This window comes from Hippocampus guttulatus, chromosome 3 (assembly GCF_054856545.1).
Source record: "Hippocampus guttulatus isolate MCC_2025c chromosome 3, RoL_Hgut_1.0, whole genome shotgun sequence".
Classification (NCBI taxonomy): Eukaryota; Metazoa; Chordata; class Actinopteri; order Syngnathiformes; family Syngnathidae; genus Hippocampus; species Hippocampus guttulatus.
In genome coordinates, this window is record NC_141263.1 from 19,815,025 (window position 1) to 19,831,362 (window position 16,338).

The following is a 16,338-nucleotide window of genomic DNA, read 5'->3' on the forward strand; positions in this document are numbered from 1 at the left end:
CGGACAGAGAGCTCACGGCGCAGGCCGTTTTATTGGCAAAGTCGAAAAACGGACCAATCTCTTTAAATCTCGGCTTTGCAGTGAAATCCTTCAGCCAAATATTTTTTTTGTTTGTTGTCAGAAGCGGAATGTGTTGTACTAGCTGAGCTTTAATTCTCCACATTCTTGGATGGCACTTCAACTGAGTATTTCCCTCTGTTCTCTCCACAGATGACCACTGCTCAGAGTTTAGTGCGGATCAAATCCACCAGCAAAAATCAGGCGGGCTTCTAATCCAGAAAGGATTCTTCGTTTTTGTGCGTAGCGTCTGCTCACTGTGTGCGAGGAGGACCTGTGGGAATACAAGGATCAAGTCAAGGGCACGTTCACTACCTCGCCGCATCCCCTTCCCTCTTCCAAAGATGTCGGCGAGGATAGAAAGCTGAGCTTCGGAGTCTGGTCGAGCTTCATGAATTCCGAGGAAAGTTAAAACAAACACTGTTGCTTCGTGTTTGTTGCTGCAAGGGTAGGATAACCATGTGGACATTAGCGGCAGGCACGGGCAGCCTTGCGGTTGCCGCCCTCCTGTTGGCCCTCTGCGTCCAATCAGCAACAACCATGGACGACGACGTGATGCCGCGAATCACTTTCCCATACAGTGAGTACAAAAAAATGTTTTTTTTAAAATCACGTGTCACATCTCACAGTTCAACTTGGTCCAAAATGTATCTTCCCAATGCAGACATGTTGGGCTTCTTAAGGCAGCAAACTATAGTCTTCCCTTTCTCTTTCGAGGTTCATGATTTTAAAAACATTTATTATTGTCAGTTTTTGAGGTATGCTTACTTACTGTAATGCTCTCCCGCTTGTGGGAATGCACTTTGAAACCGTTTATTGAACTCCGGGAGAACAATAAAACACATGCAGGATCTCCTGCCGGACACAGTTCACACCCAGACACTCGAGCAGAGCGGCTATTTCAAGGCATGTGCATCTATACAGACACAACAATACGTACAGTAACCTCTCGACATTTTATACATGCAATTAGTTTAGTGTTTGTGCAGGTTTCTGCAAGACGCAATTCATCAACAATCAACTGTTCAGTTAGGAGTTGCGGGTGTAGCTCAGGTTCCCATGGCTGAACGTCATGTTGGGCTTCTTGAGACAGTTCCATGAATTTGACAGAATTCCATCCATCCATCCATTTTCTAATCGGCTTCTCCTCACAAGGGTCGCGGACGTGCTGGAGCCTATCCCAGCTGTCTTCGGGCAGTAGGCGGGGTACACCCTGAACTGGTTGCCAGCCTATCGCACTCAACATCTCTAAACTGGAGAATCAAGACTATAAATGATATCGTAGCTTTATGAGAATGCTCTGATGAGCGTGCGAGCGAGCAGTCCTCATCAAGGCTCGGCCATCTGCACTGAATGTGGACTCAAGCCTTCATTTGCATGAGCGAATTGCCGTGATGAGGGGTCTCGGCATAAGTGCTTGCAGGCCTACGTGCACACATGCCCATTTAAAATGTGTGCAATCATAATTGTGCCCACACAGTCCTCAGTCATTATGCTTTGATGGAGCCGCTTGGATACTCATGGAAACATTCAGCCCTGTGATGCGACTTTATCGCAAACCAGGTTATGCATTTTGGACTTTTTTTTCCTTCTTTTTTACTCATCATTCACTCACCACTCAGAGTGTGCATTCTTAGAGGAGCGTTGTCACTCACATTCACACCTATGGACAATGTAGTGTCTTTGCTGGAGGTAACGTGCTTGCTTTCGGAAGACGCGATTAACCAATGTCTATATCATTCCCCAAAATCAGTTAATAAACTATGTCTATACTTGTCCAGTGCTAAACACATTTATTTGACCCAAGTGTCATCACGCGGAATGCAGCATACGTAAGTATTTTAAAACTAATTTGGGCTAAAGCGCGACATTCTAGTTTGTCAACCATTGCAGTCATGTCATTTTTGTCCAACCGATACTGTACATTGAGGGCAGCTGTGACATAAAGTTTCCGTTGTGGGGTGGTATCTTACTTTTGTACCTGGACATGTGTAGTATTTCAAACAATTGCCTGGAAAATAGGAATTATCACCAACATTCATGCAAGATTGTGTCTTGTATGGTTTTGTTTGTTTGTTTTTTAATTATTGGTTGTGCTGCTCATCCTTTTTGCCTCATGGCAACTCAGGTAGATGGAGTAAAAGATTTAACAGTGCAGCCAATAGAAATGGTCACTTGTCTCTTTGGATTTTCTCCGATCATGACATGGATTAAGGTGTCTTAAGTCCTCTTTAGAAAGCAAGTGCTTCGGCTGGAAGTCACATGTCAGGCTTCATTCGGAAGCGCATCCTTTCTCTCACTTAAGCCTTGTAACGTCTTTGTGATACACCTAAAAAGATTACACTAAGTCATTTTGTAGAGACAATTTAAAACCGTGAATAAGTGGCCTCTATCACACAATGTAAAATATGTCGTCTCCATAAAACCTTCGCGATGGTCACAACCGTATGCATGGAAAAAGAAGGGGGGGGGGCGATTTCTCTTCCTTAAAGTGAAGTTTTTCTTCTAAACGTGTATAAATATTTTTTGTCCTTCTTCCATTCACTGCCATTCTCTATGCATCTCTCCGAATGAGCAGGCTAATCTCTCATGTGTGCACAGTGGAGGGTTTTTGTGTGGCGGGAGAGCTCGTCTGTTATTCATTAGGACCGCGCAAAGAATCATGGGAGTAAAGTTGGGCACGCGGCGTGTTTTTCATTATCGCAAACGTCTCCCGAGCCAGAAGACGTTTATTCATTTCTTTGCTTGCATCAACAAGGAGTCGTTCAGAGTTTTGAACCTGAGAACATTTGATGTCGAAGTTTTTCATCAACGTGATGTGAAAAACCTCGCTTATGTTTGCATCTTTTAGCGCCGGGATACTATTTCATGTGGACTTTTCACATTGTCTTTTCCCTGCTTCTCCACAAAGTGCCAGTTGACATAGACCGAAAAGGGAAAGGTTAACGTCCATTTGTTATCATGGAAAACAAATACGCTAACGTTACTGACCTACGGAACTAAGTCTATTTGAGTGTCTGGGTATTTATGTAATAAAGGTGACATATGGAGAATGGACCTTTGAATTGCTTGTGTACAAATAGCTGGATCTCTGGAGTGCCTGCCCACATAGCCCCCAAGCGAGTCTTTTGTTATCTATTTCTGAAAATGTGACTGTGAGCAAGCCAGTCAGAATTTAGATTTCAAATTTTTTGATATTTTACATAATCACCAACCCCATGCCGAGTCTCTCAGCCCGTGATTGGGCAGCTAGGCTCCTCGATCCACCTTTGTCAAGTAACACAGGTTATTAAAGTCACAAAATATAGTAGAAAAAAAGTCATTAATTTGGCAACACTAGCAAAAAAAACCAAAAAACATTCAAGTGAGTTGTCTAGCTTATCTCACGTTAAATGTCTTGGTCTCCACCCATCCATTTTCTACCACATATCCGGGGTCGGGTTGCGGAGGCAGCAGTTTTAGCAGGGAAGCCCAGACTTCCCTCTCCCCAGCCACTTCTAGCTCTTCCCGGCGGATCCCAAGGTGTTCCCAGGCCAGCTGGGTGACATAGTCTCGCCAGCATGTCCTGGGTCGTCGGTGGGGCCTCCTACCGGTGGGACATGCCCGGAACACCCAGGAGGCATCCTAATCAGATGCCCGAGCCACCTCATCTGGCTCTTCTCGATGTGGAGGAGAAGCGGGTTGAGTCTGAGCCCCTCCCGGATGGCCGAGCTTCTCACCTTATCTCGAGAGCCCGGACACCCTGCGGAGAAAACTCATTTCGGCCGCGTGTATCCGGAATCTTATTCTTTCAGTCACGACCCATAGCTCGTGACCATAGGATGAGGTTTGGAACGTAGATCGACCGGTAAACTGAGAGCTTCACCTTTTGGCACAGCTCCTTCTTCACCACGACAGACCGATACAAAGTCCGCATCGCAACAGGCGCTGCACCGATCCGCCTGTCGATCTCTCGCTCCCTCCTGCCCTCACTCGTCAACAAGACCCCAATGTACTTAAACTCCTCCACTTGGGCCAAGATCTCTTCTTCTACCCGGAGAGGGCTCTCCACCCTTTTCCGACTGAGGACCATTGTTTCTGAAACAACGTCTTTGTCTCGTTTTTTATATCACTAAAACCTGGAAGCTGAAAAAGAATGTGTAGACGTTTTGATATCACTGCTTATGAACTCTTGTGGTTGTCCACAACTATGCATTTCTAGTTGTTATATTCTCCTCCAAGAGGAGACAGGACATGAGACAGTTTGCCATGCTTTATTTACACATATGAGGCACATATTTGCACTGGCATTCTCACAGGACTACTATTCACATTTGCCTCTTTTCAGCATTTCAACTCTGTGTACTCATTGTCTTTTCCCCACATGTGTGCTATACATCGGCCATAGATCAGCTCTCGCGCATGCTACTCCAGCAACCTTGGCAGCATGCAGACGGCGAAGACGGGTTGCCCGTGTTTTGAGACACCCGGCCCAAATTCTGGCGTCCTTTTTACACATGCTACAATGACCTCCTAAAACCTGGCGATGACAGGCCAACTGATCATGATCAGCAAGCGCTCGTGTCCGACGCCACCAATGGCCGCAACAGTAGTGATGTAATCGTGGCACGTTAGCTGCAGTGCTTTGGCCTGTGCACAAAAAAAAAGAAGAAAAAAACGAAACCAGAATAGTTGAATTTGTGATTTGCGAATCATGAATATAAAGGAACAATGTGTATCATATATAATATAGATACATATATTTCTTAAACAATACATTTTTGATCTTTTCCAAACACTCACTCTAAACATGTCAACTTTAGAACCGAGCATCCGCCCACTGATCCTGAGGGAACCACAATTTTCAGACCTCCCACTAGCCATGGTGACACTCTCAAACGCTCGCGTCCGACCCAACAATGCCCGTGACAATAGCGACGTAATAGTGGCATGGTTTTAATGGCCTCATCCCCCCCTCCCGACCCCCCTCCCGTTTTACACGCTCCAGAGGATGTGGAGAAAAGTTCCGTCCTGACACATTTCAGCAGCTTGATTGGCGCAGAATAGCGGGCGGTGAGAAGTGACCTTGTAGCTCTTAATTAAGGTGGACAGACAGGAATGCGAGGGTCATGACACTCATTTTTGGTGATGGCTGCATTCGGGTTTTTTTGAGGGGGGGGGGGGGGACTTTGTTACAGAACTGACGCATATGTGTGATTTATGAAGTCTGGGGAACATCTCTCAACAAGCCATTTTATTTTACGACGACTAAACAGATACGGTGTTTCTGTTTGTGCACAGGGATGCTGCACTTAGCGCAATTAGCATTCAGCATGCACATGTGTATGTGTATATATATATAGTCAAGAATTTCCACATTAGCATGAATCAAAAATGACAACTTCCCCCAGAATTTGCTTCATCAAAGTATATTACGCGACTTCACATGCTGTTAACATTAACGTTTGGACGGGCGAAGGCATTTCAAGGGTCCTACGTGACACGACGGTTTGGAACTATTCATTTTTTCCATCGAAGTAATTGCAGTTGGCTTGGCTTTTCAATCCCTTGAAATGAATTATGGGCAGTAATGCTTCTCAAAAATACAACTAATACTACGACCACCACCACTACTACTACAGACTTTTGCTTTTTCTTTGGCCCATTGTGCGTATGGATCCTTTTACAAGAGTGAAAATGACTTTTATTTTGTGTCTTTTTAAATCATTTACCCATTTCACGAGTGAAAAATAGAAATATATGATATTTCTTGAATAACAAAAAAACGAAAAGTTATTGCAGAATGTCATACTGTTGTATGCTTTTTCTTTGGCTCATAAATTATGGTAGTGTTTCTTAAAGTCAATGAATTAAAAGATAATTTCTAAAATGTGGTCTTTTTTGCATGTCATTTTTGAAGAATTAAAAGGTATTACAGTAATCCCTCGTTTATCGTGGTTAATGGGGACCAAAACCACCCGCGATAAACGAAAATCCGCGAAGTAGCGACCAATAAACATGTACAGGTAAAAAAATAAAATAATACTGTACTTTTTTTTTTTAAGTCCGCAAAAAGTCCACAAACGGTCCGAGAGAAGCTGCAAAAACACAGTGAGTCACATAGAGCAACATATACAGTACTGTACTCCGTGTATATGGAACTTTTTTTATGAATATGTTTGAAAAAATCCGAGATGCACTGAAGCCGCGATAAACGAACCGCGAAATAGCGAGGGATCACTGGACTTAAATGACAAGAATTAATAGAAAAAGTTATTTCTATTAAAGTATCACACTCATTTTTTCTTTTTCTTTGTTTTTTAGGTGTTCCTCCACCCATTCACAAGAGTGATAAGCCAAATTGCTAAGTGCTAAATGATAATCATATTTGAATTCATCTAAAAAAAAAAAAAAGAAAAAGAATTCATCACCAGATATCGTATTCACCCCCCTCCCCAAAAAAAATGTAATGTTTGTTTTTAACGTCTTGTGCTTGCCGATGGAAAGCTGTTTGGATTTTTTTCACCCTATATCCTTGATATCCATCTTAAGGTCCATGTACTAGTAATTTTGAGATTACAGTCGATCAGCACTTTTGCATAAAATACAAAATATTGATCGATTTTGACCCACTCGATCAGATCTGTGCAAAGTCAAGGTAGAAGTAAGACAGTCGTTTGATTGTGCACTGAATTGTCGTACTTGTGAGGACAAACGACTTATTGGTACATGAACCTAAAGATGGATGTCTAGCATAGTGAATAGATGCATGCTCAACAAATGCCCATACATACATGGTGATTACAGACGCTAAAATGCTATTCAAAACCTTACCTGTACTTGAACATTTCATAATTCCATTAAAACGAGTCGCACAACAAAAATGTCTTTTGTATAGATTTTTTTTTTTGTTTTGTTTTGGGGGTTTTTAAACCACCTGAGCGAAATTAGCATTCTGCCATCCTGGTCGTCATCAGAAAGAACTCATCCCGCAGTTGCATTGGCCCTATCGACATGGCGGTGTGTGTGTGTGTGTGTGTGTGTGCATGTGCGTGTGTGTGTGTGCGTGTAGTATGGCGACAGGAAGTGAGTGGTGGCGGCGGTGCGGCTCGGTCAGCGTTAAAAGCTTCCAGCTGTTTTAGGAGCGCGTGCGCAAAACCATCAGCATGCGATGCTCAGAACAGCCCTGACCGCCCGCCCGCTTGCTCGGCTCACTTTGCGGTACGTGTGCAACCAGAGCGGCAGACGACTGCACAACTCATCATTACAATATACACACACACACACACATAGTGGGTCTGTATGCTGCGTTGGCACTTAGGCCGTAATCACATGGCTGCTTCCAGGGAGTGCACTTAGCAAGCCATCTGCAGGAATGTGCAACTCACTTAGATGGCGAATGCTAAAATATATACATAGCGACAGATGTATGGTCAAAAGTATTGGGACGTGCAAGTGTATTTTCAGGCAGTGACGATGGAAGTTCTTCCCTGTGCAGCGATGACAACATCCACTCTTCCGAGCAGACATTCTCAATGTGTCTTTTCCATTCAATGAACATAAAAAAAAAACGACAAAAGGTGTCGCATTCTATCATGCCCTCTCGAACTGAGCCATATAACCAAATTGGGGCATTGCATTTTACAATGAACCGTACCGTGGAGACCCTTTGTAATGTCCACTAACAACCCAGACTGATGTCAGCTCCTCCCTAGCTATCACAGCTTTTCGCTCAGGCTAGAAGTATCACTTCAACATACAGTGGTACCTCTACTTACGAACGTCTCTTCATACGAAATTTTCAAGTTACGAAACGTCTCAACAGGAAAACATTGGCTTTTGTTCCGAAAGAAATTACGATTACGCTTCAGAATTAAGGTGCCCGGTAAACGTCTGCTTAGTTATTAGCTTTTTTTTATCTTTTTCTTTTTACGACTGGGCGCTTTAAAAGTCAACTGCATTCTTTGCTGCCAGTTTAAGTAATTCAATCATCACCTCATTGAGTTGCTGGTCTTTGGTTACCATGACAACCCCCTTGTATATGCCTCCTATTTCTCATCTGTCCGTCAACAGCGTCCTTCGCGCCAATCAGCACCTCCTTTTCTCTGACATTCTTTCACACAACATGGCATCCGGTGGCTTTCCTTGCATATACACAAGTTTTGGGGCTTCACCTCCGACGCCTCGATGTCAGGCCAGCGCCGACACGTCTCTCTTTTTTTTTTTTTTTTTTTCTTGTGTTGCAACTGAGGGGGTTACATGTTACATGTCGGGATAAGTCGCTCGCATGCCACAATGGTGAACAGATTCCACCTCGGGTAAACCCACGAGCAGCGTGGCAGCAAATTGACACCTGAGCGATACCAATGACAGAGCTGCTGAGCATGATGTGAGTCTTGCTATGCTGTCATCCTTGTGCATTGATTCTGTAGAAGGGTTAAGTTCCTCCGTTTTAGCCGCATCAATTGCCCGCCATTCTATTTACTTGTCACGGCGCGACACCTATGTTGCTTCATCAACGTGCGGCGAGCATTAGGCCCCGCCAGGCCGTGCTTGTTATCTATGTGGTGCAGCTGTCCCTCACTGTGATGTGCACACACAACGTATAATGAACACAATTCCGCAAAAGCCACACTAAACAACACATTGGGACTGTGCATCAATCCCAGGTAGGGATAAGGCACTGGGGATATCGACATAAAGTACACGCATATAGATTTACTTCATTGTGGATGCATGGATTATAATTAGAGACAGACTGGACACGTTTGTTAGACTTTAGGTAATAAAGCATGTTTTGGGGTAACTTTGTCACCTTATTAGGGTTTGCTGACAATGTCTTTATAGATCGGTAAAGCATTCACCAAGCCCGTTACTATGAGGTATGACTTGATGCAAGTAACAAAACGTGCATTTTGGTCATTTTGTCACTGTATTAGGGTATATCTGCAAGCAAATATTGTTTGAAAGCTGTCATCGAGGTCTTGAATATGCGGTATGACTTGGTGTGGTTTACCGCAGATTGATTTGAGACTTTATTAGTGTCCCTAATGGTGACTTTTAAAAGCCAATAAAACGTGCTTTTTGATAAATTTGTCATTTCTTGACTATTTAAATAGCACATCTGGAAAGAGCTTCCTCAGCAACGGCTTTTCTACAAAGAAAGACTTGATGTGGTTTGTTGCAAAATAATTTGTGACCTAATGATGACTTTTTAATATATCCATCCATCCATCGCGGGGGGTGCTGGAGCCTATCCCAGCTGTCTTCGGGCAGTCGACGGGGGACACCCTGAACCTGTTGCCAGCCAATCGCAGGGCACACAGAGACCAACAACCATCCGCGCTCACACTCACAACTAGGGACAATTTGGAGTGTTCAATCAGCCTGCCATGAATGTTTTTGGAATGTGGGAGGAAACCGCAGTACCCGGAGAAAACCCACACAGGCACGGGGAGAACATGCAAACTCCGCACAGGAAGGCCGGAGCCGGGATCGAACCCGCGGCCTCTGCACTGTGAGGTCGACACGATATCACCGGATGACCGAGCCCCCCTTTATGACGTAATACGAAACATATTTCTTTGATAATGTCGTCATCATGTTCGGCTTTAGTGACAATCTACTAAATCTAAAAAGCTGTCATCGAGCCCTTTATTATGACGCACGACTTGATGTGATTTGTTGAAAATGAATATTGACATTTCGCGCTCCTCTCGAAGGTCAGAAGCAATCTTCTATCGGTTGAATGACCGAATGATAAAAATTCAGATCGATATGTTTTCTTTGCTTTTTTTTCGAAGCCTCGATCGTCCATCAAAACTAAGCGACATCATATTTATAAGGGAAAAAAAATGTGAATACACAGGACGCTATGAGACCGTGCAGGTGTACCTAATCAAGTGTCCATAGCTGCAGCTCACTGCCTCGTGCTGCTTTCGCCAATGTGAGCCATGTTTACAATCAGCCCTCGTCGGAACGATTAGCAGTCCCCACCCTTGGCGCTACTCACCGATACAGAACATCTGGAATGCAATGCGCAGATTCATGTGCGTGCCTGCGCGACTGTTCTTTGTATGCAAACTGGCGGCGGCGGATGATTTCTGTTCATCGGAGCTCAGCTACGATTCGATCCAAGAGGCCCGCACCTACTGAAAAACGCATTTAATTCCGCAAAAATGTGGCGTTCGTACCGATTTTGTTTTCGGCTTTACGTCTAACATCTGCTTCACTTTATGGTTTTCCATGCTTTTGGGGGGGGGGGGGGGGTTCCGCGGATGGCGTCATTAGTAAGGCTTGCATTAAAAATGCATTGTTTGGATTGTCATGCGTGCAAAGTTGATGGGTAACGCAGGACTTATCCCGGGAGCAAAATTGAACACTATTTGACGCAAGATGATAGATGCCTGTTATGAATAGTTTTGCCTGTTGCTATTCAAGATGATATCATTTACATATTTACTGCAGTCACATTTGGAGGGTCGCCATTCCATTACGGGAGTTGAAATGAGACTGTCTATCTCATTGTCTTGCGGCCATTTTGCACATGCTCACTGTGGAGCAGCTGCGCTTTCTACATGCCGAGTTAGACGACTTGCTCCTGGCGTTCTTTATTTATTGATGGCGGGTTTTCCTGAATGAAGAGCCCGCCGGAATTGAATTTCACTGGATTGACTGCGAACTTCCACACTATGGACAAAAGTCTTGGGACAGTATACAAAGCAAGCAAAAACCAAACTCGGATGCCGCTCTAAAAATACTGTCAGATTAAAATACTGTCAGATTTTCTTACAAATAATCATCTGGCTGAATGGACAAAACTTCCCACGGACACCCTACAAGAGCTTCTTGGAAGAGCAAAGGACGGGTCAATGTTTTTTTTCCCCCCCTGCATCTCACTTTGTGCAGCTGTGATGGCCGACCGAGACTGGGTCCACAGTCAGCGTTGTCGCTTGGCAACGTGTGGCTAATTGTACACATTAGAACCGGCAGTATTGATGATGAGTGTGGCAATGAGCAGAGGTGAAGAGCTGAGTTTGGCAGGCAGCTGATGAAACAAGAGGCAGATGGATGGATCATGGATACAGTATGTGCAGCCTTGGTGGGGAGGTTGGCCCTCTCTCTCTCTCTCTCTCTCTCTCCCCCTCCAACCACAAATAACCTCTTCAAGACATAGTTTAGGTTTGCGCAGCACAAGTGACATGTTTTTTTTTTTTGCATGACCTCTTAATGTTACCCCGACTACCGTCTGAAACGATGGCCATTCCTCACAAACTGCTACTTTCAGGAGTTTGCCCTCCTCTGGTTTTATGCGATTGTCTCTCGCGGTGATGTGTGTCAGGGTGTTAATGTGTGATAGGGAAGCTGGGTTTTTTTGGGAGGGTTTTTTTCAGTGAATGACCAGAAGAACCCAGGGGACACAGGCTTGCTATGAGGAAAGGTGGTGATTAAAGTGATTTAGTGCTAATATTTTACTGTGATAAATTGTATTTATTTTTCTTGCATTGGGATTTATACCTTCTTTCCAGATTAGGCAAAAAAAATAATTCCGATTTTAAGTCCTTTAAGTTTCTTATCATAGATTCTTTATCTCATTTGGACAGTGCTTAATATTTTTTATTGTATTTTTCTTTTTTTCTTTTTTTACTCTCAATTATTTTCTTCACTCATTAAATATTCGTCTTCAAACGAAAGTTTGAAACAAACTACTTAGTGTTCTCAATGACCCGCTCATGACAACAGGAAAACATAAAATCTTTTCTTTTTTTAATAATATACATTGCATCCACGCCTATTGACTTTAACGACAGACTTTTTCTCTACATTGACTCCAGATGTTGCAGGATATTCAACAAAGTGAGGGCTTTTCCTATGGAAAAGTCCTTGAAATGTGATGTTTTAGACAAGATGAGTCCTGTGCAGCTGGCTCTCTCTCTCTCTCCTATGCAGGAAGACCTGATTTTCATGCCAAAGTGCTTTGAGTGTTAGTTGAAGTGCAGCAAATATTCGTGTTTACGAAGCTGTTTATCTTATTTGGACAAGCAGCATTTGGGGCTTTCGGCCTCACGGTCAGTTTCAACTATGTTTACAACGAGAAGCAATAGGGAAACCTTGACCAAAAAAAAAAAAAAAAAAAATCCATCCCTCCGCTTGTCCTACGGAGGAAAAAGCTTTCTCAAAGATAGAATCAAGTACGATTGAAACATCTCAGCGAGGGCTCCAAGTTAAGTACTTAAATTGGTCTGTGTGCCCCTTTTGTACAGAGTAGTAATTTAGTTGTGGAAAGAAGTCGATTAATCTTGGCGCCATATCCATGACGCTTGATGTAGTTTGTGTCATTTAGTGGGTTTTTTTATGATTGTTTTACGACAGTTCTCTGTAACCGTTATAAACAACTTATAAGTTTTATAGGCTCATTCAAGGTCTTTGCCGTAGATGTTAAAGTATGTTGGGTCAGCAGGGAATCAGCATGTTGCTTCTCGCTCACTCCCGCTCACATTTCTGTTTTTGTTCCCCCATCACCCCCTCCTCCCCCCACCCGAGTCTATCTTTTTCAAACTGTCAGGTATTGTCTTTGTTGGGGCAAGGACCTCATTGACTTTGAATGGCATCAGATCTCAAATTCTCCATGTTCGCCCGATTTCACCTCTGAACCGCTGACAATTGGTAGTTTGTCAACCAAAATTTTCTTTTCGCCAAAGCAACAGACCCAATGAATGTCATCAATCCAAAGCGATGAAAGTAGCTGGCATCAAAAGTCTTTATTAGTCCATATTTTTTTCTTTTCTGCCTGCCAAGTATGTGGTGGAGTGTATCAGCATGCTTATCACAGAGGAAGGTGTGAGCAAACGGCATATTAATGCTACAATTCCAAGCTCAAATTCCACATTGCTGGCTGATGTAGGTTGCATTAGCTGTCATGAGTTGGCTTCAGATGGTTCGAAACAAAGCTTGGCAAACATTTTTCCGCCGGAGGAGTTTTTGAGCGTTAGCCTCATTGGGCTGTCTGACTGTAGCAATGACATGCAGTCCAACAATTATTTTTGCAAGGCAGCAAACACAGCCACAGGCCCCGAACAATGTTGTCAGGATTATGAATGTTAAAGGACATTTTTCTTCTTCTGAATTAAAAATGTTCCAAGATAAACTAACCATTTAGGCACCATTTTTAAAAAATAGTCAGCTTTGATATCACTATTTCAAAAGGATGTAGCTTGACAATGGTAAAGATATTATAAATGTTGCTATTTTGGCACATAAAGGGTTAATATCTTGTCAAAGTATCCCACGGATCAATAATTATAGAACACTGCCAATTTCTTGGCTTGCTGAAATCATCAGTCTTTTTGGGGCTGTCTATTGCAAGTTAGCCAAACCATATCTCGCCCCATCGCCAGTGTAATATTTAGTCCAACTTTCGCTACCATAACGACTGAAGGCAGATCCTGAGCTTTAAGACCACCGAGGCTTCGCAGGCTGCCTCTTTGTCATCTCCCCATCAAGTGTATGCATGACAGTGGGCTGGATCTTGTGTGTTCCTCATGAAGGAATTAATCTCGCCGTGTCTTTTTGGCCCCTCTCCTCTTCTGTGTCTGGGCTTCCTTTCGTATTGCAAGCAAGTGCGTACTTCTGCTCCTTGCTTGTTTCTACGCGTGCAACCAAATTCAAGAATTAAAAAAAACAACCAAAAAAACACAGCATGCATCAGGACAATTTTTTTTTCAGAGCACCGCTGCCACCTACTGTAGTGGATGCGAAATGACGCTTTATTCGCGTGAAGGGAAAAAAAACATGGGGGTCACCCGCGCCCAAGTATTTCAGAAGGACCGGTCTAACTGACAAATCTTTGGTTACCTTTTGGCATTCACATAATAGCAGGGGCCCAAACCCTTGGGGAATGCATTCGTTTCTGCATGACAGTATGGCTGCGCGATCGTGTTTCAGACAGTATAAGCCAGCTGCCCATCACTTGAAGAGACTCTGGATATTCCTTCCACCCGAGCTGATCACGTAATGGGTGAAGACAACTTCTGTTATGTAACAGTGGCGTAGAAGTGCAAAACTGCTCATTGACAGACACACTTTCAGAAACAGCACTATAATTTGAAGTTTTTATTTTTTAATATCACAGTTCCTGGTAAGGTCGGGCATATATTCTAAAGACCATAATAGTTGTACATACTAGCCAATTTTTCACAATATGTGCCCTTGAATAAATGATCCGTCGTTTAACTGACCGCCTGAGTGATTTTCACATTATCGAGCTGAACCTGAGCTTCTTCGTAATACAGTATTTTTAATAACAACGCCGTTCGCATTCGTCTCCCGCAGATGCGAAGGAGAGATCGGCCAAGAGGTTCTCTGCCGAGGGCGTCTTCAATTACACATCGCTGCTGCTTAGCCAGGAGGACGACATGCTGTACGTGGGGGCCCGGGAGGCGCTGTTTGCCCTCAGCCTCTCCGACATCAGCAGGATTAAGCTGCAGAAAAATGTGAGTGTGTCACTGTGCCAGGCACTCGCGCACATGCAACATATTGCTGTTGAAGTCAAATAGTCCCCCCCCCACAGAAAATCATGCAAATAGAATTCAATTTTTAGAAATCTACATTTTGTATAGAATATGAATGATATTTTTGGCATATACTTTTGTATGGATAGTTTTCAATGTATTTTTATTCCGTACTGTCGCAGAATTCTCAACATCGGGTGGGTGTGGCAGTTTGACCGAGATGCTATTCTCTTGAACAGCAACATACAAAAGTTCACCGTATGAATTTTTCAAAGCACATGTTCCTGGTTTTTTTTTCTTTTTTTAAATGATTTATTCTGACGTTTTTTGGCCTTCAGCTAACTTGGGCTACGCCGCTTGGAAAGAGAGAAGAGTGCAGCTTCAAAGGGAAGAACCTCAAGGTGAGATGCGCCGGTTCTACCATATTTCAGCTCGAAATCAGCTGCCGTAACCCTGAACCGGATAATTATTGGAGATAGTATGTAGGTGGATGTGTAGGAATTTGACCCTCGGCAAGTATAGTGATTCACATGTGACTTGTTAAGATTGGCAACAAATGGACCACTGGTAGTGTAGTAGTTCTCATAGCTGAATGCAGAATGTCAGTCAGTCTCGGGTTCTGACCACCTGATGCCCTCAATCAGCTCGTTTAACCCTGAACATGATAAGCAGTATCAAACTGGTTGAGTTCGTAATCGCCCAGTAGTTGGATCAGAGGTAGCGTGGTGGTTCAAATTGGGGCCGACGATATTGGATCGATATTGCCCAAAAAAAAAAAATTGGGCAATTCATTTCTGATTCTTTTTTCCCTTTATTTTTTAAACACATGAATACATTTCAACATAAAACAAATATAATAATGACATTCAAACAACCACACTCACCCCATTCCCCCCCCCCCAAAGTATTGTAAAACATTCAAACTTTCTGCCTGTTATTAATATATTTGTTGTTGCAAGTGTTAACGGAGCACCCAAATTGTCTTTTTTTTTCTAAATTGATCAGGCCCTCAATCGATTAGTGGAGTTTTACTCTTCCAGAAATCATCAAATTGGCATTGGCCGAAAAAATACATATCAGTTGGGCCCTAATTCGCAAAGTTGACTGCTGTGCAGTTTGGCAGTAAGTCCAGGGTGTCAACTTTCTTCTCGTCCACCGTTCACATTGAAGGTAAAATGCATTACTGTACATGCATTTTGAGCGTGTTGCCACATGCTTACTTCGATACTTTTAATACAGCCTTTTGGTGTCACCTTCAACTATTCTGTTTTCAAAATCTTCCACAATCATCAGGTGTGCATTTGGAAATCCCCCCCCCCCCCATGTGTGTATGTGCTCCCTTGTTGTCATACCAGCTGTTGCATCCTCAGGCGACATGGCCTGCTACTGTACGTGCACTGCGCAAGTCTGCTGTCGTTCTAACGACAGCCAGCCTGCAGCAGCTTTTCTCCCATTAGAATACTTTATTATCATTATTATTATTATTTTAATCCTCGGTACATTTTATTGTGAGCTTTAGTGTGTCATTTCAGATGTTTTTGTGTGTATGTGCAGAAGAGCTTTCAGGCTAGAAAAACACCCTTCATGTTTTTTTTTCCCTCCCACCCTTTCTCAACTAGACTGATTGCTTCAATTACATCAAGATTCTGCTGCGTCTCAACAGCACGCACCTGTACGTGTGCGGCACCTACGCCTTCAGTCCAGTTTGCAGCTACATTGTAAGTCTTCAAGCATGTGTTTCACAACCAACCGTAGAATTACAGAATTTCCCCAAGTAGAACATGATACTGTT

The 16,338-nt window shown here is 43.3% G+C and overlaps 1 protein-coding gene across 1 annotated transcript in view; it reads left to right on the forward strand.

Annotated features, from left to right (window-relative positions):
- LOC147207798 (semaphorin-4B-like) overlaps positions 1-16,338 on the forward strand; it is a 50,527-nt gene that overhangs the window by 14,558 nt on the left and 19,631 nt on the right. The window contains exons 2-5 of the mRNA XM_086107326.1: positions 211-637; positions 14,368-14,528; positions 14,885-14,947; positions 16,166-16,264. Coding sequence (XP_085963452.1) covers positions 517-637; positions 14,368-14,528; positions 14,885-14,947; positions 16,166-16,264 — 444 coding nt within the window. The 5' untranslated portion in view covers positions 211-516. The remainder of the gene's footprint in view (positions 1-210; positions 638-14,367; positions 14,529-14,884; positions 14,948-16,165; positions 16,265-16,338) is intronic.